The 22,931-nt window shown below is 48.5% G+C and overlaps 10 protein-coding genes across 10 annotated transcripts; 2 read left to right on the top strand and 8 right to left on the bottom strand.

Moving 5' to 3' along the window:
• Positions 1–370: 370 nt before the first annotated feature.
• N7482_010637 (cytochrome P450) lies at positions 371–3,456 on the bottom strand (the record flags this gene model as incomplete). The annotated part of the gene is made up of 8 exons (XM_056692761.1): positions 371–812; positions 1,529–1,596; positions 1,689–2,086; positions 2,152–2,294; positions 2,351–2,531; positions 2,599–2,964; positions 3,020–3,266; positions 3,361–3,456. 8 exons carry the CDS (start codon positions 3,454–3,456, stop codon positions 371–373), a joined length of 1,941 nt encoding a protein of 646 aa, XP_056538718.1.
• A 4,295-nt stretch (positions 3,457–7,751) lies between these two features.
• On the top strand, positions 7,752–8,540 carry N7482_010636 (ureidoglycolate hydrolase; the record flags this gene model as incomplete). The annotated part of the gene is made up of 1 exon (XM_056692760.1): positions 7,752–8,540. One exon carries the CDS (start codon positions 7,752–7,754, stop codon positions 8,538–8,540), a length of 789 nt encoding a protein of 262 aa, XP_056538717.1.
• A 1,907-nt stretch (positions 8,541–10,447) lies between these two features.
• N7482_010635 (cytochrome P450) lies at positions 10,448–10,983 on the bottom strand (the record flags this gene model as incomplete). Its single annotated transcript, XM_056692759.1, has 2 exons — positions 10,448–10,938; positions 10,959–10,983. 2 exons carry the CDS (start codon positions 10,981–10,983, stop codon positions 10,448–10,450), a joined length of 516 nt encoding a protein of 171 aa, XP_056538716.1.
• Positions 10,984–10,990: 7 nt separating this feature from the next.
• On the bottom strand, positions 10,991–11,873 carry N7482_010634 (cytochrome P450; the record flags this gene model as incomplete). The annotated part of the gene is made up of 2 exons (XM_056692758.1): positions 10,991–11,698; positions 11,760–11,873. 2 exons carry the CDS (start codon positions 11,871–11,873, stop codon positions 10,991–10,993), a joined length of 822 nt encoding a protein of 273 aa, XP_056538715.1.
• Positions 11,874–13,444: 1,571 nt separating this feature from the next.
• Positions 13,445–13,702, bottom strand: N7482_010633 (integrase zinc binding domain-containing protein; the record flags this gene model as incomplete). Its single annotated transcript, XM_056692757.1, has 2 exons — positions 13,445–13,480; positions 13,544–13,702. The coding sequence occupies 2 exons, from the start codon at positions 13,700–13,702 to the stop codon at positions 13,445–13,447; spliced, it is 195 nt and encodes a 64-aa protein (XP_056538714.1).
• A 78-nt stretch (positions 13,703–13,780) lies between these two features.
• Positions 13,781–14,256, bottom strand: N7482_010632 (uncharacterized protein; the record flags this gene model as incomplete). Its single annotated transcript, XM_056692756.1, has 2 exons — positions 13,781–14,109; positions 14,217–14,256. 2 exons carry the CDS (start codon positions 14,254–14,256, stop codon positions 13,781–13,783), a joined length of 369 nt encoding a protein of 122 aa, XP_056538713.1.
• A 180-nt stretch (positions 14,257–14,436) lies between these two features.
• N7482_010631 (uncharacterized protein) lies at positions 14,437–16,299 on the bottom strand (the record flags this gene model as incomplete). Its single annotated transcript, XM_056692755.1, has 5 exons — positions 14,437–14,769; positions 14,839–15,405; positions 15,464–15,553; positions 15,709–16,110; positions 16,153–16,299. 5 exons carry the CDS (start codon positions 16,297–16,299, stop codon positions 14,437–14,439), a joined length of 1,539 nt encoding a protein of 512 aa, XP_056538712.1.
• A 578-nt stretch (positions 16,300–16,877) lies between these two features.
• On the top strand, positions 16,878–17,388 carry N7482_010630 (cytochrome P450; the record flags this gene model as incomplete). Its single annotated transcript, XM_056692754.1, has 2 exons — positions 16,878–16,895; positions 16,993–17,388. The coding sequence occupies 2 exons, from the start codon at positions 16,878–16,880 to the stop codon at positions 17,386–17,388; spliced, it is 414 nt and encodes a 137-aa protein (XP_056538711.1).
• A 944-nt stretch (positions 17,389–18,332) lies between these two features.
• N7482_010629 (uncharacterized protein) lies at positions 18,333–20,990 on the bottom strand (the record flags this gene model as incomplete). Its single annotated transcript, XM_056692753.1, has 6 exons — positions 18,333–18,525; positions 18,577–19,273; positions 19,444–19,523; positions 19,931–20,445; positions 20,503–20,915; positions 20,954–20,990. 6 exons carry the CDS (start codon positions 20,988–20,990, stop codon positions 18,333–18,335), a joined length of 1,935 nt encoding a protein of 644 aa, XP_056538710.1.
• An 863-nt stretch (positions 20,991–21,853) lies between these two features.
• On the bottom strand, positions 21,854–22,825 carry N7482_010628 (uncharacterized protein; the record flags this gene model as incomplete). The annotated part of the gene is made up of 1 exon (XM_056692752.1): positions 21,854–22,825. One exon carries the CDS (start codon positions 22,823–22,825, stop codon positions 21,854–21,856), a length of 972 nt encoding a protein of 323 aa, XP_056538709.1.
• Between the last annotated feature and the right edge of the window lie 106 nt (positions 22,826–22,931).

Below are 22,931 nucleotides of genomic sequence, written 5' to 3'. Positions count from 1 at the left end.
AGGAAGGATTGAAGATGAATATATATATTCCATCCGTATGGATCCGGTAGGTACCTATGCTTAACAAGAATCAAACTAGGTAGGAGCTATGATTCAGGATGTAAAAACAGCTAGGAGGTATGAAAGCTGGTAGACTGCAAGCGATCGGCGTAAAATAACCTCAACAGAGCATTATCAGGCAACACGTACACATAGTTCTAACGTTACCTATGGAGATATCCAGAAAGGTTCATGGACGATGTTTCGATTCTTTATACTTCGAGACTATGCATCGATACCTTATCTAGCTCTCCCGTTTCCCATTCCAGCAAGGCTTCGGAAAGCATCTCTACCTCAGGGTGATCGGGCCCGAGCATTGATCTCTGCTTGACTAAGCATTCTCGCAACAATTGATAGCGTCGACCGTTCGACCTAAGGAGTTCCATGTGAAAGCGAGGTTGGCCATGCTCGTTAGCGTGTAAGGATGGTTCTCGCCAAAATTGGTCTTGTAAGTCATCCACAGCTGCCATACGAGCCGCTCGGACGCCTCCCACCGGCCTTGAACAACCAATGTTGACGCTAGGATGGCCATATTCCCTAGTGTGTCGGGATGGATCTCGCCGAGTTTTGCCATGTAAGTCTCTAACACCTGCACCACGAGCTTTTCCGCCTCCTCCCATCTGCTCTCTAACCCGTATGTGAGTGCCAGAATAGTAGTGCTCATGAGATCTTCTTCACTCTCCGCACATAATACCGACACTATCTTGTTCCTTGAGTTTAAGGCCATTTCTTTCGCATCCCAGATGCGAGCAGTTTGTATCGCATAAGATATTCTAGCAGTAAGTAGAGTAGCTCATTCTTGTTGGAAGTCTGGTGATTCTGGCGGCTAAGACATCGCTGATTTCACAAAGATCATTCATCCGGACTATATCACACCAAGCAGAATCCTAGGATATCTGTCCATTCTCGAACAAGGATGAGGCGGAGCTCCAGAGATTGAATGTTGTTCAAACTATTTCGTAACGAGGACGGGGAATGAAGCCCATCACAACATCTTAGGGTGGGTATCAGAGGAAAGGGCGCGCGAATCCTTCGGTTCGGCGCGTTAGCCGCATATGTAGGGCGACCGTTCAGCTGGGCTGAGATGACGGCAGGGCTCTGAGATAGTTACCTCTTGGCATCTGCACATAGCCACGCCAGACCTCTTCCTATTAGTGAATTGATGAGTCACGTGCGGTTATCATTTCAACCCTACTTTGTACATACGACCCATCACCAATACTACCTGTATCCAGCTGAATCATGGCCCTGGCTGGGCAAGGTTGCTTTTGATCGTGATCCACCAGCCATGTGCATAGCTTTGGCAGTCTTTCCTAAGTATAGAATGGCCGATATCTTGGTAGTCATATCGCTACGGGCAAGTTGCATTCCTCATATCTGCTCCTGTGCTTGCAAGTCATCTTCAAGAAGATCGGTCTCTCCAAGCAATGAAAAATAGGTACTTCACGGTTTGTTTCATACTCCACCCGTCGTGGTCGACGTCCGATACCCCAGCGGCCGCCCAGTCGGATCGACTGTAGCTGCCCGCGACACAACCTTTGATGCTTCCGCAGGGTTCTAAAACAAAAGCAGTCCAGCGACCCTCATTTAGAGTCCATGGATCCATATCTCTTCATCCTGATACGGCAACCATCTCCACTCGACACCACCAATGTGAGCACCTGCCTTTCCTCGCCGACTGGCGCCATGAAAGACCTGTCTGTCATCTCGATAGTTTCAAAAGTTTGCAGCAGCCTCACAATGGTGAAGCCAGCTTCTAGCAGTGCAAAGTCCTGTCCCAAGCATATCCTGGGTCCCCCATTGAAAGGCAAATAACCCCACCCAACATTTTTCAGTGCATCATTTTCCCAGCGTTCGGGGCGGAACTGATCAGCATCCGACCCATAAATGTCTTTTCGGCGGTGCAGGGCGTAGACACAGTATCCCACTCCCTCCCCCTTCCGAACGAGAATAGGAGCTGTTCCATCCGGACCGCCACCAACGGGGAGGGTCGTTGTCTTCTCTGCTGCTCTCGAGTTCACTGGTACTGATGGATATAGGCGGAGAACTGTGTATAGGAATTAGTGATGGGTTCTTCTTGGACGGTGAGTTGCACGGCAGCGTTTCCTTTACCTTCTTTGAGAACGACTGATAAATATGGCAGGGTCCTGATTCGACTTATGTCGGGTACTGTAGCCTCAGGGCCTACACCAATCGCATCATCGATCTCACGACGGAGTTTGAAGAGAACCCGAGGATGTTGCACAAGCAGACGACTGTATGCGTTAACAGTGAAATCCAAAGCGTAGACGGTGAGAGCCCTTTCACTTACAGTGTCCATGTCAGGCAGCACGCTGTTGTATCTCGCCCCGCTAATAAGATGTTAAAACATTGAGCCCGTAGAGCTTTCGGGTCACTGGTTTCCTTGACGAGTGCGTCGATGAAGACGTATGACTCCGTCTTTGAGTGACCGTTTGTGGCTAATCTGCCTATGGCTTTCTTGACAGTGGTGTCTATGAAGTCATGACAGATTTTTGCAAGCCTCCCGAAACTTGTTTCCCCCCAACAGCCAATAGAAACCGCCAAGACGGCCTCGTTGGGCAAGGTATGCTTGGCCGAGATTAAAAGCCTCCGCAAATTCATGGTCGGGGCCCACTATGCCTTCAGACTTCGCAGAGGGCAAATGGTGATCAAATAGTAGAAAGAGCGTGGTTTCGAATGTCAGGCTGAAGAATAGGGGCTGTAAGTCGACTTCACTATCTTCTGGAATGCACGAGATAAGATTGTTCACAGCCTCTCTTATTAGCATGAAGTTATTAAGGCGATTGGTCATGAACTGCGGCCGCAGAAGTTCCCGTGAGTGTCGCCACTGTTTTCCATCTTGGGTGAAAATACCACTTCCCATCAAGGGGTCGAAGGTTGGTGGCCGAAGCCCAAGCCCAAAGTCTTTAATAATCCGTTAGTACGAAGCCAACCACGACGGCAAGGGAGATGTACTGACCACTAAATTGTGTGGATAAAATGGCTTCAAGATTCTTGGGATCAATAGTATCAATTCCCCGAGAGGAAAGGAGACTCTGCTCAAAGGTATTCCCCGACTCGGCTATTACATCAAGAAAAAACCGGAGTATCTGCTGATTGCGCCCGTGGCGAAAAGCTTTCAAAAGCAGGTCGAGACCTAGTGGCCATTTGGCATTCCATTGTTTGGATGGTTCGCAGCCTTTTGAGGCAGCGAAACTTCTTTCGATCTGCCAGTAAAGTCAGCAGACACACCACGACGCTTCTGGCTTGGGGAATATAGAGAAGCCAAAAGGTAAAATAGCTTCTTGCTAGTCAACATACTTGTACTTCACGCCAGATTTTGAAGATCTTGAGAACGAAAATCGAAATCAAAAATCCAGCGAGGAGTTTCGCAGTAAGAGGCAGAGTCGCTATCATGTTGCTTACATGGAATAAATTCCCCCAAAGCAATTTAGAAAAACAATGGTCGCCTGCTGGACCAGGCTTACAGTGTAGAATATAACGAAGAGAAAACGAAATCTGGGGGAGGTGGGCGAGTGCCAAATGACCCCTTTGAGGCTGATGATTAGAAATGTGACCCACAACTACTGTAGACAAAGGCGCAGGTATCTTGCACCTCTTTGTCTTCGTTCCGTAGCTTAGGGTAAGATAAGTTAGCCTTCTCGCGACTAGTGGTAGTGTAAGTGACTGATCTACCGGGATGAATTCCCTAGTTAACTAACTAATTAACTTAAGTAGGAACTTGTGTGAGTCGTTCATCCTGGCCATGTCGGGTGCCGCAAATCAAAAGTGTCGCTTGCCCTAGTTTCACCTGGGCGATGTGCACCTACCCGCATACAAGTCACACGCCGCTTTGTACGGAGGTGTTTAGATGGGTGAGCCCTAGCAAATCCTGACGGTTGTCAGGTGGATGTCGGAGTTTACCCAAATTTGCAAGGTTCGTTGGCTTTATGTAGTTCGCCGAACACCCTATCCCCAGCCCTGCACCCGGAATGCCCTGCGGCCCCTCTATTCTCGACCTAACTACCTTGTACACCCCTGAGCCGCTGACGTACCCCCACGGCTAAACTGCTGTCTCCCGTGTCTCCATATGCTACTTCTGAACCGGCTTTTGATTACTTTCAATCTATCATAGTCTTTTTTCTACGTCCAGTCGTGTTACGCAGCTCGGCTTTCATGTTATAAACGACCGTTAGTGTGAAGACTCGTTCTATAACCTGAGGGTCTTGAAGAGCGTCTAAATCACCGTACACTAAAAATAGCCCTGCGTGGCTTCCTATAATGTTAACAATACCTAGTACCTAGCAGAAAACTTTAAATGCACCCCACAGAAGCTATTAGCATTCTGTAATAGAAATCCTATAAAGCCTAGACCGCGTATGCACGTCTTTATTTAGATACAAGTAGCACTCGACGGAAAAAAATCATCAATAATCACTCTAATAACGCCAAACCTGCGCTTCGGGCTAAGCGCATCTTGGGGTTAATGTAATGCAAATTTGCAAAGCATCCATCAGCTCAGGACGATGTGTATGTAATCCTTTTACAGGCTGATCGACTTTTCGTTTACCCCTTCTAAAGAAAATAGCTTCGGACTAGGCCTGCTATTTACAACCCATGCTTTCAACCCGAATTGTTAAGTCCTAGGAGACTTGGTTTCAAAGCCAGGAGTTAGAAACCTCTCTTTGTAGTTATACGACATCGCTCGGAGGATAATATGAAGACTGGGAAGGTACATTAATAATGAAAGATAGTAAGGCATAGATTCCAGTAACCAATTAGGTTATTTTGATGCGGCGGGTAGTAAAGGATGTCGCATTGCAGCGAAAGCACTTTTAGGAGTGCAAAACTCCTCTCCTTTTGATGTTGCCGGCGACTTATTGACTTTTTGGACAAGCAAATTCAACCTTGTGGTCCTTTTTGATCAGCTTTGCCGAGAGACGGACCTTTTAGCCCGATACCCTCGATACCCCCCTAGGAGAGGGGAAATTGATGCACCCTCCATCAGGTGCCTGCCTATGGAGTGCATTTGAGATACTCCGGAGGAATGCACCTAGCTGTACCACCGCCAGGAGTAAAGTCACTACCAGTACAGCAGGTCTGCACGCACACGCTGTGCTCAGCGCAGTCCTGGTTAGACTGGCAAGTGTTTGGGACCTGGCTGCACGATGCGCAGAAAACGCAGTACCCAGAATTTGGATCATCCTCCCCGCTGTGGCAGGCAGTCCCACCACTACAGCCACAGCTCCCGCAGCCTACAACACCGCACTGTGAGTGAGCGCCGCAATTGCTGACAGGGCGACACTTCCCATTCTGACAGCTCTCGGTACCCTGGGCACACTGAAATTGGTGTTAGAGGCTAGGCAGGTAACAATGGATTTGGCCTGCTTACTATATTACCACACGAGCCACAATTATTATTATCGGTTTGGATATTAGGGCAGGCTCCATTGCATAGCAGATCTCCACTGGGACATCGGCAATTACCCGAAGAGCATGATGAGCCTGCTGGACACTTGGATTAAAGTGAGCTTAATCCAGCATCAATATAGCGGGTAAGTTCGTGGAATACATGACCTACCGCTTTGGCACACTGTCCGCAATTCTTCACGTCTGTGTTCGTATCTTTACACGCTCCACTGCACAATTGCTGGGATGGAGAGGTTTTGAAGGGCCCACAAACATAGCATGGCCCCTGTCCGCGCAAAGCCGGGGCCAGACATGTGATAGCTGGGTTGGGATAGTTTTTCAAGCACCAGCTAGTGCACTGAGCCAACTTGATGACAGGACTTTGTGGATGAGGCCATACGGGGCAGACTAGACGTGCGTTAAGACATACCATATCTATGGGAAGAGCTAAGAGTCTGCTTTGGCCGCGGGCTTACCTAGCGCTAGGATAACAAGAAGCGTTTTTCTGGTCATTGCGAAATCTCCCTCGGGGATATGTAAGTGTAAAATAGGAAACTCTCAGCACCTGTCGGTTATTTATCGTTTCAAAGGAGGACGGCGCTGTTGCATTTTAGGGCACTCGCATATATGTGATGGATATCTGACGCTATCATCTTGGTCAACTGACTAGTGCTACAATGCATGATTTCCTGGACAGAGCGAAAGTCAATTCTTCCATGATCCTCCTACTAGCCTCCTTCTCGGTTCACCTCATTCAGCCTAGAGAGTCGTGTTCTGCCCTCTAGATGGATATGTGCCATTGGATGTATATACAAGGAACTAACATTAATCTGGTTTGGCTGGCTTACCCCACCCCTTGGCATCGTCAACCGTTCGGTCTGGAGCAGGCGGCGTATCTTGGCATGAACTACGGGTAAAGATCAGGCGGCTCCGAGGCCATCTTTCGGGGGGGGAAAAGGCCCCACCTTAGACCCAGTGAACTAGCTGAGTCCCGAAGCAACAGAGCTCACACGCAACCTTGGGTTGAACCAATTGGACACCCGTGAACCGATCCGTTGGTTGTACTCGGAGTCAACATTCAGGTTTCAGTATCGGTAAACCCTCCGACATTCCGACACGGGTACCACCAATGATAGGCCGGGTACATGAAATCACAATCCTTCCTCCCGCGGCAAGGTTACTTCAACTTGTCAAAGGTTTCGTCTTGGGGCCTCATTCTACGGTGTTGAAGGCGGCCATTCTGAATGGCAGTCCATGTGCCAAGGATGCGCCTTAGGGCTCATGTTGCTCCGGCAACTAAAAAAGGCCAATTTCTTCGCCCGGCATTGGATGGACTTTTTGCCTCGCAAGACTTTTGGCTGTTCCATAATCAAAGAAACTGTCGGGGAAATGGAAGGTATCGCATGAAGTGGAAGCGCAAGGTTTCACTCCAAATCTGCCCACAACCGTGCAATCCAAGGTTCTTCGTGACTAGAGTTCAAAGTTTGGAAATGGCCGACGAAGTCGATGCGATCGTTATTGTGACTAGGCTCAACTTGGCTACTAGTCATCTGGTCAAGATGAAATTCGGGGTCTGAATAGTGCAGATCCCGAAGAGTAGGACAAAGACGGTGTGTTGACTCAACCAAGGATGACGATGCCTGGTCACCAAATATGGTCCAGACTTACTGCGTGCATGACCTGGCCCCATTCATTGACGGTCCAGTCTTTCCGGGGACTCCATTCAAGCGGAGGGCAGGGAGAGTGACCTGCAGGTGAAGTCATTGGCATTTTATCCGACCTTCGGGCGCTTCTAATTACTACATAATAGTCAGTAATCATTTGATCAGGGCTTTATCTCTGCATATGCGCCCTTGAGAGTTAATACGCCTATTTTTGGAATGTGGTAATTATAAGGCTGGAGGATTGCCTTTTGTGGGCTATCAGAAAAGAAGAGAGTCCAAACAACATGTCTCAATCTACTTCCCATTGATAGCCCTAAGGCAACTCCTCTTGCTATCTCAATCGTTTCTTTTCATATCTTAAAACACCTGTGGTGCCAACTTTACTCTTAAATTGCTTTATACTCCCAGCGGAGGCCAGTCAGGTGACTGTCCTCGGCCCCGGCCGCTTATCTTATCGGCTATCTTATCGGACCCCGAGGCTCGGCGAGCGCCGACAAGCGTCCGCCTTGCGATGAATTGGCTCCTATACCCTACAGGCCAGGTCTTTCTCTCTCGTACTCCCTTCCCTTCTGTCGGCACATGCGCAGAAGGAGAAACGTACCATAGTGGGAGCCACGTGAAGCTCCAAAATACTACAGCATGGCGCCCATTCTCACCTCCAACCCGTCCGTCACCCTCATCCCCGAGCCTCTCACACCAGTAAACTTCGCGCCATTCGGGACAGCCATCTGCTCGCCACTGCCCCGCGAGATCAGTATCGCCCCTCAACCTTCCTCGCTGCCCCCACACGACCCAACACCGGTCCTAGCAAACCAAAACTCGGCGTTGAAATACAGCCCCGTCTCCCCACTTATCGACCGTTACACTCATAGCTGTCCAAGTGGGAAACCAGCCTCCGCAAGGATGACAATGTTCTGCTGCTTCCCGCGCAAATTGCGTACGATTACCGCCAGACAGCAGCCCGACAAGGAAGTGTTCGATGTGCGCATTCTCGAGCGCCACCCCTTCACCAACCAGACCTTTATTCCTACCGATCTGTCCAGCCATTCGAAGGTTGGGGATGGTGAAGAAGAGCCGATTTTCGTGGTGGTTGTTGCACCGACACTGAAGGGCGAGGTTGCAACTGCGAAGAATGATGCTGGCGAGACCGTGGCAATCCATGACCCGCCTGATCTACGGAATGTCAAGGCTTTTATCGCGCGGGGTGGGCAAGCTGTTACATATGGTGTTGGCACGTGGCATGCGCCAATGGTTGTTCTGGGCCCTCGACGGGTTGACTTCGTTGTTGTGCAACATGTGAATGGCGTGGATGATGAGGATTGCCAGGAAGCCGCCTTTGGAGAGGGCGTCGTTGTTGACCTGGGTGGTAAGGGTCAGTATGGTCGACAGGAAAAGAATCCTGCCCGACTCTGGGCGGCAAAGCTTTGATTTACGGTGCAAGGACAGACTTTGCTGAACAAGAAGCCTATTTATTAGTCCATCTGATGCACTCACGGCTGGTTGTGAGTGCTTGAGGCTGTGTTGTTCTCTATTTCATACTCCGCCCGAACCACTATCAATCTACATTTACCAATATCGAAGTGTTCGATCCCGTAATTTCCTCAGGGATGCGTACATACAATTCGAAGCCGAGGTTCTTCTGCTATCCACGTTGACTTGATCTATCACGAAACTATCGCATTTGAACCAGAAGAAATTATACCGGTACTGCGGCAGTGGTGGAAAAGCATTCCCACGAAGAGTGGTATCAGAAGCGCAGCAAACACACTCTGCAATGACCACAATATCAAGGAACTAATAAAATAAACGCCAACGTAAGCGAGGAGTATTTGTATTTCTCTGCGTTCCCTCTCCAATGTGACGCATGACAGGACGATGGACTGGAAGAGCGAAGGCCCAATGGTCAGATAATGCAGTGAGCCGCTGAGGGGTGTGTGAAGAAGGGGACAGCTGATCGGACCAACCTAATGGGGCCCGTCTGCACGAGAGCTCTATACGTAATAGCGGACACCCCCTCCATAGTTTCTTCCTTCTTCACATTCGTTGTTTCGTTGAATGCACCTGTTTCTTTTCAGCTGGCTCATTCGTAACATCCAAGAGCTAACAAACATTCGGGGTCCACAACCAAAAACCTACACGCCTTTCAAAGCGTGCGGCTGACGGAACCCGTCAAACCCATACACATCACACATCCTGCACGTAATTGCCTAAGTCGATCTTTTGGCTGATTGGTATTTGTCTAGCAGAAGCAGAGGAAGTATCGCAGTCTGACGGAGTGAAGGCCACGTGACTGATTCCTTGACCAATTACGGAAGAAAAGTAACTAAGGTAACTAACTGAAATAACTTAAGTTAACTATCCAGCGTGCACATGGAAGGTGGCTCTGGTGGTGAGACTTATTCAGCCCGCCCGATCGTTTCCGCGGCAACGCAATGGCGGTATATGTATCGACCCACTAAGGAACGCACAAAACGTATTCGATGGAGCAGTGCATACTTTCAACAGAAACGGTCGAGGGTGTCGGATATCCCTCATTGAGCCCCGGTGTAAAGATAGGACGGTATGACGCATTTCCTGGGTGTGGTTGAAGGACACAGCTCGACTAGGGTCTGACAACAGTGGCGAGGTTCGTCCGGAGAGTGACACATGGTGAGCGATGTCAGGTAAGAAGAAGCACCCGGTCGACCCCAGGTGTAGATGTGTTTGCGGATGACGCTATTCCAAACTGTTGCTGAGTGGCACGTAGTTTCTCTGGGTCTCAGACGGGGATAAAAGCCAGTCCATCTGACTGTCTTCGTTACCACTAGAAGAGGCTCAATTCTTTCTGTATTGTCTGTGGGTAGGTAAACTCTCTGGGGAGGCGGTACTCTGCCGCATTCAAGGCACAAGTCTTGGTTTGTGGGCGATGAATTATCTTATCTTTCAAATGATTTTTGATACCATCAAAGAAGTGGAGTGCTCGACGAGAGTGAGAAAACAACCTTCCCAGAATTGAAGGAGGGGTATGATAGGCAAAATCGATCAAGGGATGCCGGCGTGGATCGCACGAGAGGTCGCACTTCCCACTTGGGTGCTTGGAATTTTGGATGGAAACACTATAACGTGGCGAGGTCAAAATTAATCCTTGGCATTGAACGAGAAATTGAAACACCACCACTTTTGACAAGCCGATTATACTCTGAATATTTGAGAAGCGAAATGAAGCCATGTGATCTCCCACTGATGAACATAAGGGACTGGGTATACACAAGGCCACTTTACACACACCGCACGCTTCGCAAAACAGGTAGGGAAACGAAAATTGAATAGGAAGTTGGGTCGTTCCGACTGAAATATCACCGAATGTGACTTGAAGCAGTTAGCCCAACCTTGACTCCATGTCGGGATGTACAATTAAGTCCCAGCTTTTCCTGCCATGGCTGCACATTTCTGTTCTCCACACAGTCGTAGTATTGCAATAGTCTAATGGTCGAATACTTGGCTAGGCATAGTGAAAGGTGTTCTGCAAGCCAGTGGTCATTATGCTTGTCGCTCAAGGCACGAAGAGATGCTATAAACTTACGCCCTAAACATGTCCGAGGCCCTGCATGAAATGGCATGTAAGCCGCCTTCGGCTTGATTTCTATCCATCGTTCGGGTCGAAATTCATCAACCTCGTCCCCGAAAAACTCCTGGAGTCTATGCATTGCATAAACAGAATACCCCACGGACGCACCGCGTGGTACGCTCAGTGGTGATTTTCCGTCGTCTCCACCTCCATGAGGGAGGAATGTATCGACCGCAGCGGTGCGCTGATTGGCCGCAACTGGTGGATAAAGTCGTAGTACTGTTGAGATTGAGAGCAACGTAAGTATTCCTTCTCAAGATACATAAGGAACTCAGGCTTTACCTTCTTGAAGGACCATACGGAGGTAGGAAAACTTGGAAAGATCTTCAAGCGCCGGGCGCTGCCCTTGCAGAGCACCGATTTCTGCACGGATTTTGCCGCACACATCGGGCCTCTGACAAAGCACATACCATGTCGAAGCGAGAAAGGAAGCCGTGCTATCCTTGCCGGCAGCCAGGAGATTCAGCATGTCATATTTGATATCTTCCTTCGATCTCCCTTCGCTGAGAAGCTTGTTGAAGACAATTTGCGCTTTATCGTCACTGACCTCGGACAGTCCAGACTGTTCGGTGAAGGTTTCACTTGCATGCTCGATAGTTTCATCTATGAATGAATGAACAGTTTGAAGGGACTCGTCCAATTTTTTATCACCGAGAAGAAATTTCCAACAAAGTCCCGACAAACTGAAATCATCAATTCCGGACAGGGCACGCTGGGAGTAATCAAATGCCGCGGCAAATTTCTGTCCCCGCATGCCGCGGGGCTCGGAATCAAAAAGAGATGGAAGTACGTTTGTCGATGTGCCCAGAAATAGTTCGGTCGAAATATCAAGGGCCATGGCATTGAAAACGCGTTGGAGGTCAACCGTATTGCCATCTGCCGGTACGGATCGCATCAGGGTTTGAAGATGGACTTCAAAAACATCAACTTCAGCTGCTGTAACACGAGACAAAATGGGTCGCAGTATACTGCGGTGGCGCTAGAAGGTCATCCAGACTTGATTAGGGCCATCCCAGATAACATGAGAATTTCAAACGAACCTTCCAAACTGCACCATCAGAGTTGAAAATCCCATTACCAAAGAGCGGCTGCAACCCTTTCTTGCGTGTAGGTCCAAGGCCAAAGTCCTGAAATCGAGTTCGATCGGTAAGCATTGTGTGCAAATTAACTGGGTCGATGGTGTAGACGGCCCGTCGACCAAGGCTCAGATAGGTGACTGTTCCCCCAAAACACGAAATCAACTCTGCAGTAAACTCGAGAAACCTATGATTGTAAATTGCTCCGGCTAGGTCAAGCAAGATATCGAGGCCAAGTATTGGATCTTTGTGAGGGTACCATAGGGGCTTGTTGTATGCGTGAAGTGCCTGGGAGCGTGTGATCTTGAACCAGAGTTTTGGTTTTGCGACCAAGATAAAGATCACAAATGAGATGAAGAAAATAACGAAGGAGCTCGGCTGATTTAGTAACCAAGGAATTTTGTAATTAAGGTCAACAGAGGAAATGGGGGGACGGAGAGCCACAGACGCGCTCCAAGATGACGAAGAATTATCCATAATGACGTTAATTGTGTTAATTGTTCGGCTGCGTTGGTACTAGGGACGATAATTGCTCATTTATAAACCGATGCATTTTCCTCTCTATGTATTTTCCAGGTCCACTCTCTACCCTCTATGTCTGTTGGTTGTCACATTCACACTGATGACACAGAGCCGGAATTCGCGTACTGTTGCGTTCTGTGCCAATCCTGTCACAACGGACGTGCAAGAATTGACACAACAGGTACATGGCTTTGTTTGTAGTGTAACTCCATCTTCTTTCTCTTCTGAGTTGATTCTTGGAAAATGAGTCGCCACGACTTAGCCCAGCACCAACTGACTCGGAGTGCGGAGAGGTGTCATTGTGTCAATCTAGGCATATTTATCCTAAGGAAAGGGCAAAATGGTACGATATCTGTTCTTCTGCCTCAATCGTGACAAATGAAGATCCAGTTTTATTAAAAGGGGTCCGTAGTGTGCCGCTCGCCTCAAACGGCCCCACATGTCAACGGCGGGGTGGTGGATAGAAAGAAGAACACTACAAGAAATTAATGATAAGGAACCCAGAGCTCTGGCTCTATTCAACATCTTTCAGGGAACAATTCCACGATGCCCCAAGATTTTCTAGTTGTTATTGTGAACACATGCACACATTTAAGTCAAAGAGGTAAAAAGACATTCGAACAAGTGTTTCAATGAAATCTAATTTCTTTTCTTACTACAGGAACAAGTTCTCGTCTATATGGTCAACGGAGAGAATATTACCTTTTTCGTCGACAGAGACATGCGTCGATGCGGATAAACCACAGTAGACCTGTACGGAGGTATGTAAGACTATTCAGAATTTTGATATATTGATATTAACAAAATTCCATGTCTTTTCAGAGTGACGATTGATCGTGTTCTATATCACGGTATCCACCTCTTCAGAGTCCGACCGGCTGGTCGCTGGAACGTTTAAAAGATTAATGATCTACTATAGTCCAGATTATGGATCGATCATGACATAAATGGCATAACAAAATTCTGGTTCGTCTAATAAGTTTCGAGAGGACAAGGAAAATGACGCAATGAAAACATGGTCAGAACCAGTAAGAAGTCAAGTAGAAAAGAGCGGGAGAAACGTAGTGAGCTGGTAAGCTGAAGTTTGACCGGAAAGTCGCCGTAAACTCAGAATTTTCGTTCTGCCATTATAAGATACCTAGTCTCCTCTCTTGTTCGAGACTCTGAAAATATGCATACTAATCTGGGCGCACTGGGTGAAGCTCAGCGGATGGCTGGTGACGTACCGTCTGGTGCGATAGGCATTTTAGGCAATGGAAGATGTATTGGGTTAGCCGTTTGGCGAGACCCCGCGTGTAGTAAGATGCGCGAATTTGGTAGTATACGCGATGGAAACCAAGATGGTTCTGGGCATTGTGGTATTCTTCGAGGATATCTCGCTCCATCGTGCGTGGAATACACAATCTCTCCTAATTTGGTGTGGAGGGGTCCTGGAACCATAGCAAATTGTCACGACGTATGAATTAGGCCGCGAGCTTGCCGTCGTCCACGTTCTTCCAGATACGGGCCAGAACTGGGTCAACATGGTAGCCGCGTTCCAGCGCCGCCATGTATTCTAGGTCGATTTCGAAAAAGCAGGTCACGAAACAAGGCACTTCGTCCGCGCATGCGTCGATGACTTCGTCGAGAACATTGGAGTCTGGTTCGGGAGTCTGTGTGGATGGCAGACGTGAAAGGCCATCCGCGACTAGGTTGGATTTCCCTGGGCGGTGCCGGATATCCAACACGAACTGACTGAGGTATTGTGATACAGGAATTAATCGACGGTTGAGCTTGTCTGTCGCCGATGATCCTAAGTGTGTGTGGTTCGCGATACCACGAGTGGATGCGTGGTCAGTGTAGATCACGACGGGTTTTTCAGGGTTTTCAATCAAATGGCGGATTTAACACAGCCCAGACGAGGCAGGCAACCTCCTGTTCCGATGAGTAGTATCTTCATTCGGCCGGAAACGCCAGTTTACTGAGATAAAGGATTGGTTTCACGCGTGCGCGGGTGGTGGCGCCTGAGTTTAGTAATATATGCTGTCTCCTTGCTAGAAAATTCATACTTTATGACGCGTAGCTTGAATCATCTCCATGTTCTGCTCTATTAAGCAATTCAGAAGGAACATGATACCATCTATACAACTGCTGCACGATCATCATCACACCTTAGGTCCTGCTTTCTAGTCTTGACCAAGGGTTGGTCAAGCGAGAAAGATTCGATTCCAAGGCTCCCTATGAGTGCGACAGCACAAGCTACTGCACAGAAAATCCAAACATGTCGCAAAGCACCCATCTCTGAATTGGTGAGTGCTGAAACCTCCCTTATGGACGATTGTTTTCCTCGGTCCCTTTTGCAAAATGGAATATTGACAATGGCAGATTCATCAGGTACCCAGCTACGAGATTTGACGTTCTGGCCCTCAAGTCCACTGGAAAAAATCGCACTGCCTATCGAGATTCCGAGTGCCTGATATATTTTTTAATGTTAGCTAAAATTTGCGGGCAGCAGATGAACGCCCTAAGGGGAATATCTTACTGCACCAAATGCACGCCAAAAGGAGTAGAGGGTCACGGCCAACGGAACTCTCTCAGCGTCTACAGCTGCCTGGACCGCAAATCCCATGGCTCCAAATAGAAGGCCCATGCCTACTCCAAGTGGAAGATTCAGGATGATCCACATACCGTTCGGGGTTGATGGTGTGAGCAGGTACAAAATTGCCGAGCCAATGGTCGAGACCGTCCACCCCATCCATATTGCCCATCGGTACTTGCCAGTCCAGCTTACCAGATAGCCAATCAGAATGGATGCAGGGACCAAGGTCAGCGTTTCAGGTAACACCGCCAGCCCGCTGTCGAGACTGCTGAAGCCTTTGATGGTTTCGTAGTAGACGGGCAAATAGTACATTATACACCAGAGAACCATTCCGTGGAGCATAGTGCAAAAGAAAGTGAGGATACACGATCGATTTCGGAACTGTGTAAGCGGTATAAGAGGATTGCGGGCCCACCTCAGTTCATAAACAAGGAAAACGCATAGGCCCAAGACACCCACTAGTAGTGGTACGAGAGTGTGGGGATCTTGCCAAGAATATACGACAGATGCCTGGTTGGCGTTGACTTAGCAAGTGTGGTCTATGATGGGCAAGAGGGGTAAAACCTACTTGCATGATCGGTACCAGAATCGCAACCAAGGAAAATGCTAAAAGCAGGAAGCCAGTAAAGTCCACCTGTTGGAGGTTTGACAGGCAGTGCTGGGCGCTAGGTAAAGGTGGAAGCGCGAACCAACAGGCGATGGTTGCACCAGTGCTGGAAATTACATTGATTGCAAAAACCCACCGCTAGAGGCTAAGGTCAGCTAGACTCCTTAGGCATATTACGGGGTAGGTAGGAGCAGTGAGTATCTTACCCAGGATCCCTCGGTAGTCAGGATACCGGACAGGACTGGCCCTATGGTGGTGCCGATGGCCCACGGTACACTAATAAAGGCGAACCATTTGCCGCGGACACGGAGCGGAACAATGTCTGTTACAATTATGTCTGTAAGGGCAGAGATTCCCCCGGATCCAAAGCCCTGCAATGTACGGCCTGCGAGGATCGTGCTGTAATTTGGGGCGACGGCCCCCATGAGTGACCCGACGGTGAGGAGCAGGGCACTGCCTGTCAACACCACCTTGCGACCAAAGACGTCTGCCAGGGTTGCACAACACGGTTGGATGATAGTGGAAGTTAGAGCAGTTGACGTCCCCAGCCAGAAAGTTTTGGGGCTGGACAAGTGAAAGTCCTGGGCGATGGTCTGAACTCCTTTAGCCTAGAATCGGAATTCTGTTTGCGAGTAGCACAGGCTCCTTACCTGAAGGGCAATAGACAGCGATGTTGTCGATAGTGCTGCCGCCAGTGCCAGTGCTGACATGGAGAAGAATGCGAAATAGAAGCGGCTGGGGAGCTGCGGGCTCACCTTTGCTTCCAGCTCGGCAGAATACTGTCTTTCTGTCGCCATAGCCGCGAAAGAAATAATATTAAGAACTTCAGATGGACAGATATTAGAAAGAGCGATTCGGGTTGTCTTATATTTTATTTTTATTCAAGCAAGAATATAATAAGGAATTCGGAAAATGGGAGGATAATATTTCCTGTACTGGAAAGCTAGACGACTCAAATGGGACACAGAGACGGTGTCTCATCTGCGACAAATATGTCACGAATTTTCCCCACCTTTCTCCGAAAGTATGGATATCTGCTCATCTAGACAGGCCACGCTTGTGCAATACCCGGTGGGAAACAGCTTTGAAAGGACTTGGAGACACACCCAAGGGAGACGAAATCAGACTGGAGGATGTCTCCATCGCAAAGTCAATATTGATTGACCAGCAACATGTTGCAACATTCATTTACAACGATCACTGCCTGGGTATTCGCTCTACTGCTTGGCTGTATGATATTTACCAAGACTCTTGCTGAGATCCGTCATGCTGTCAACATACGAAGCTATACGCGAAAGTCCCCTATCGTAAAGATCATCCCTTACACGGTTCCGTGGCTCGGCCATCACATCCCCTTTTTCATAAAACCTCAGCAATGGCTGAGTCATCCCAGGTGAGTTGCTCATTAATCTAATACACGAGCAGTAGATTGATTGCAAGTGAAACCGACAGGTGAATCGCGGCATATTTGCTGCTGTTTTTGGAGGTAGGAAATATCACCTAGTCTGGCTGAGGAGGTGCTCGGGGTGCAGGCCCCTGTGAACAACCATGATATGGTCGCTATTTCATGCACAATGTTTGGGACGACAAGGGAGCCATCAGTGCCATGGTTTCTCATGGATCTTTGTACCTGGATGCCCCTGTCTGAATTGAAACCTGCCGCTCGTGGCCAAGTGAAAGGCACAATGGCAGATCTCCACAATGGCCCAGTCGCCACTACTCTAGGAGAAGCGGGTGCAGGGGCCACCGCTGTTCGATGGGGTAATTTGGACAACGTCAGTAGCGTCATAAACAACCGCATCCGGCTCTGGGAGAAGGCCCTTGGCGAGTTCTCCATGATAGAGGCATGCATCGCATCTCACGCTTTTCCACTACGGGTGGCATAGACCAACGCCCATGTAGCTGTGTTTTGGCTACTGTTCAATCTCTATCAAGACTCGTATCTACCAGCGGCCATTCGCGAAGAAATGTCACCCTTTGTTCATGTCCGGGAATTCCCGAGCTCCGCTGGACTGTCCACGATCAAATTCAATTAGAGAGATATTCTGTTACGAACACCACTGTTCCAGTTAGGGTTTTTGAAAAAATGAGGATCTATACCCAGATTAACAGCTTCAGGAACGTAAAGCCAGACCTCGCAGTCACTGGATATTATATCGACCAATATACTCGTGAAGCTAGCTCCGTATCCGCGCAGGAACAGGGATTTCCGGTATCACAATCGGAGAGAATATATAAGCTCGAAAGAAGGAATATGAATCTGTTCCATTGGGTCTTCACCAATCTGACTCGAGGTATTGGCATTAGCCTGAAACCTACGACATTCGGCGATTTATTACCCAACAGCAGGACCGCAGATAGACAAATTTGTTAGACGGCAAGGGTGCGGTGGATTTTGCACGCGTCAGTCCCTGGGGTTCACCTGTAGATGTATGCAAGCGGCAGAAACTTTCATATTATGAAGTGCTCGAGGCTGCAGCGACTATCGTGGTCTTCTGGGACATACAGCCAGCTGGCGCTGCCGAATGGTCCCATCCAGGGCTCGCTAGAGCTGGAGGTACAGCACTTCCAAAGGGAGATGTGAGAATTAGGTTGTGTCGAAGAGTACCTTAGCTAAACATCTATGTTGAGAGGTCATTTTTGACGCAGGTCTTTGAATAGAGACGCATATTCCTCTGAAACACCCCATAGCGGGTTATTACACAAATTCTGAAAAATACCACACATGTTCAGGCCAAGTAGGGTGAAGAAATCCACAACAAACAGATGGCATCGGATAGGCCTCAAATATAGGAGAAGTACAAATGATGAGTACTATGTCCACCTTCCATCACTCAGCCCGCTGATGATTCCAGATATCATCCAGCTCAAAATTCCAGTCCAGCTTTGAGAGCTCTGACTGGATTTGACTTCCTGTTGCTGTGGATATGTGCGATTGGGTGCAGGAAGTCGAGCCGCCGCCATCCACATCAGTACCGTCATTTGGTGAAAAGAAATGGGCACATTGTGAAACATCCGAATGCCTATAACTGGGAGTTAGTAGGTTTTTCTCATTCAGATCGCAGATCTATTACCTAGAAATAGCATTCGGTGTGGCTTGAAGAACATTTAACTTGAACATTGCTGCTTTGTAGCCTGCTCGATACCCATCTTGCCAGTACTTGACATTGCGAGCCATCTCCGTCTCACCATCCTCCGAAGTAGCCCCAATATCGAAGTCATCAAATAATGGCTCTGGTGAATCTGACTGCGCGATGGTCATTTCCTTTCTTAACAGTTCCTGAAACGAGGCTTCGCTCGTCGCGCTGCCTACCATCTCCCAAGGCCTGGGAGAAGATATTTTACTGGCTGCAGGCTTTTTGTGATCAGCGGAGGGGTACCTGTTAGGGCGAACAATCCCATTCCACAGAACGTCTCCTTGTGCTATCATTTCATCCAACTTCCGCCATGGTGATGATGTGACATGTATCCATTTCGGGTGATATTGTTGTGTATCGAAAAGTCCAAGATTACGAGTCTGGAAGCGCTTCCCCGCGAAGTCAACAAAAGCGAAATAACTGGAGACGTTGTCATCCTCGGAGTGTCGGACAATGGTACAATTTGCTTGCTCCCGTGCCACCAGTCTTTGGATTTCCAGGGGGTCAAAATGCGCGCGCGTTCCACGGTAGATGAGAATGAGGTATCGAGCGCTGTATCGACGATCGGCAGTTGGCCGGATGCTGGGCCTTGTCTTGGTGGAGGACCTCATCGTTGCACCAATCGTCTTTTCCGCTTCCCAATGGGTCACCTAGCCTTATCGTGTACACGCGGCCCAAATTTTGCGACAAAAGGTGACAGGATCGGACATTGAACACACAGAGGATGAGAATATATTGATCTTTAATAAACCTACTTCTTATGCTATAGGCGCAGTCTTGATTCCTCTGCAGTGCATGACTTACGTCGATTTGAGTCAACCGTCACGACGCAGGTCATGCACAGCCACGCAAGTTTCAGGTGCGGGCGCCAAATACCTCCATAGCTAGATAGAATAAATGCACGAGTCAGTCAATTGCACTGCCAAGCCAATTTGAACCAACTCTGGGGCCGTAGGCGTCCATTTTTTGGGGGCCATGGGGGCCAGCGGTAGTGATGGCAACTAGAATGATGGCAAATGTGTTGTCATTGGTTCGAAACCGCCCCCAAGCATGCTTGCTGAGCATCCTTCCATCCTTTGCGGGTGGTATTGTTGGACTCCAAATGATCAAAATCAGCTGCAAGTGGGACAGTGAGGCAAATACGCTGCACGCACCCTACTCTAATTGCATAGCATGGGTTCAACGGAGGAAATAGCGCTGAGAACTACCAACACACACTGTCCCTGGTATATTTTTAGATTGGATGGGACTTGATTCCTAATTCAGGAAATATGCACCACCAAAGACCCACTAAGCTTCATCCTGGAAGGCTTTATCATTCCCTAGAGATAAGCGCATAGGAGGCCCATCAGGCACCATCTTTCGCACCCCAAGCTGATTCTTGACACCCAAAACCCTCTCTCCGATTCCGACTCTTTGCCAAAGGAATTCGATACGCTGTTGCGCCACCATTTCGATCCTGAATGGTTGTCGACGCCAAAGGTACTGCCAAATGCGGTAACATTTTTCACGGTACTTATCTACCACTTCACCGTTGTTGCTCTTCCAGATCCCATACCAGCGCCAAATAGTTGTTTCAGAGTGGACCCCGATTGTATCGACGCTTTTGACTTCAAAGCCAGCACCTTCTACAAGGTTGATATACATCCCCAGTGGCACCGACGCATGTGCCCCAGAGAACATGTACTTATTCATAAATAGTCCGCAGGTCAAATGTTCAAATTGCCAGCGCTTGCGCAGACCACCGATATGAAGGAAAAACACTCCTTGGTCTTCCAGAAGATCTGCTTCAAAAACGCTGGCAACCTGCGAATACCCATGTATTCAGCCATTTCAAGACAGACGATTTTGTCGAAGTGAGACGACGGCGAAATGTCGCGATAATGGAGACAGCGTATGCGGCTCTGGTTTGACGATATTCCCTGGTTCTCGAGGCGCTGTGAGGCTGCAGAAGCACCATTGCAACTCAAAGTCACGCGGGTGACTTTCGCCTCGTGTTCCACATTTGCGAACGCACTGAAAGTTCCCCAGCTGCATCCCGGTATCTATCACGGTATCCCGTGCACGTAGCCCGATCTTTTGACAAACGACGGTCATTTTGTTGTTCTGAAGCTCTTCAATTGACTCCGCTCGATGTGAATGAGAGATTATTCCGGAGAAGAATGTCATCGAATCCCCCAGGCTGAAGTAATAGAAGTCATTCCCGCGGCCATGGACTTCGCGAATCTGTTTCTGATCAGAAGCCATTAAATATGCTGACCACGCTAGTATGAACTCTGCTCAACAGTCAATTTGAAAGCAACATAGAACATACCGCGGCTTTTGGTTTGCAACAGAACATCTGGGACCATGGTAAAGAGCAAGTGCTTGAATAATTCGGGGGTAAATGCAAAGGTTGCCCGTCATGTCGTCGCTCAAAGGCTTCGTGACAATAGATTTTGAAGTCCACCAGCTCTTGAAACACATTTCGGTGAATTGAACCCTTGGAACCTTTTAATGAGCTCGATATCTCTCGCGGTTATTAGCAATTTTAAAATCCAACTAACTTTCAACAGGCTATTTGGTTCGATCAAGTGCTTCTGTTGGGTCGGAATTCTTGAGGCAATGGTCCAAAAGAGAACCAAGGTTGAAAAGAAGGCCACATGCAAATCCAAAAGCCATGCATAGGCCTCCTGCAAAGACAAGCGTCAATACCATAGGGATGCCAACGACGGGGAGGAGCAAAGGGTCCTAGCTAAACTGTTCAACCCTGGCCCATCCACCATTTAAGCCGCATCGGGTACGGTGGACTATTTATTATAATGTTGTTAGCTGGGCTTCCTCGCGCGCGGAAATTCAATTGAAATTGAAATTTTGACAGGGCCATTGGCAATTCTGAACTGCTGGTGTTCTTTAGACATACTCCGCGAAATAGGAGATTGAAATTACGATGGAAACGGGCGAAACGCAAGTAGATTTTCATCTTGTATTCATGTAAGGTCTTTATCCGGCAATATAGGGAATTCGTAATCAGACCCCCCTCACCTCCGTAGTCCGACCCCCCTTGCCTGATAAAATCTGGCTTTTACTATTTCTGCCGAATAAATCCTACCTATAACTGAGTCCTAGATCTACTTACATATTCATACCGTGCAACAAGGAAACATTGATAGACGATTTGTATCAGCATTCGAAACAATATGGAAAGAATATAGAGAGAAGCAAGAGAGTCAAATCAAACCAGGAGTCCACCGTAGGCGTTACCAAAATAGGATGCATTTGTTAGAGAAGTCAATGCACGTTCACATTCCAATTCCGCCAAGTACAAGCCGCCGCAAAGTTCAATGACGAAACTATACCACCAGGGATCCTCCCGTGTGAATCGCAATGCTGTAGTAAAGTCCCCGTAGTCAGGATACCAGCCTGCCGATTCCCAGTCCAGGAAGCCTGTTATCCGCCCGCCCTCAACCATGATGTTATGCGGTTTTAGATACCCATGGGTAAAAACAATGCTATGCGATAATTTTCGCATACCTCTGGCCAGACCAAGAGCATCTTTATATGCTACCTCAGACGGAAAGCCGCCAGACCAAGAAGGTTGGATGAGATAGTCGTTGAACTCTTCCTCGCATTCAAAGGGGCCAGCGTAGTGGTTGGGAACGCGAACGCTCCTAATTGCAATGCCCAACAGAGAGCGTATTCTGTTCCCGCCCCACGGATTTGACCATCCACGAATCACCTCCAAGTAGACTTTGAGTTCTTGTAAAACCGACTTTTGATCCTCGTTACTCAGTTTCTCGTATGCTTGCCCCAGCTCTTGGCCTGGCACGCGAGTCATAGGAATCGAGACGGGCACGTGTGGTGTATCAGGATGTTCCCCGTAACAAATAACTCGAGGGACCGGAAAGCCAGCTCTTCGTGCGACTTGCATGGCCAGAACTTCTTCTAATCGGGTGCCATCAGACCATTTCAAGATCAGTCCAAACGGAAGTTGGGCAATTTGATTATCGTATGTGATCCCGACCCGGCCGCAGTAAGACCTAGAAAAGCGGCGCAGGTATTTGTGCAGGAAACCCCAGAGTCGGCGGAGTCGGGGGGATATTGGTAGAGGCGTTGGTGGGATTTGTTCATTCGAGATTGGTCGGACGTCATTGTCCGACCAGGTGAATTCTGGCATGAAACAGCGAGGTATAGGCCATAGTTCCATGATGGGGTGCTAAAAGGACATAGAGGACTGGATACGAGCAGGAAGCGAGTGAGGTAAGGCGAAGGAGTAGGTCGACAGAGACTGCTATGACAGCAACCGGTGATTG

This window comes from Penicillium canariense (genome assembly GCF_028826845.1).
Source record: "Penicillium canariense strain IBT 26290 chromosome Unknown utg000008l_segment0_segment0, whole genome shotgun sequence".
Lineage (NCBI taxonomy): Eukaryota > Fungi > Ascomycota > Eurotiomycetes > Eurotiales > Aspergillaceae > Penicillium > Penicillium canariense.
Note: the sequence above shows the minus strand (reverse complement) of the source record. Positions and strands in the feature narration are given on the sequence as shown.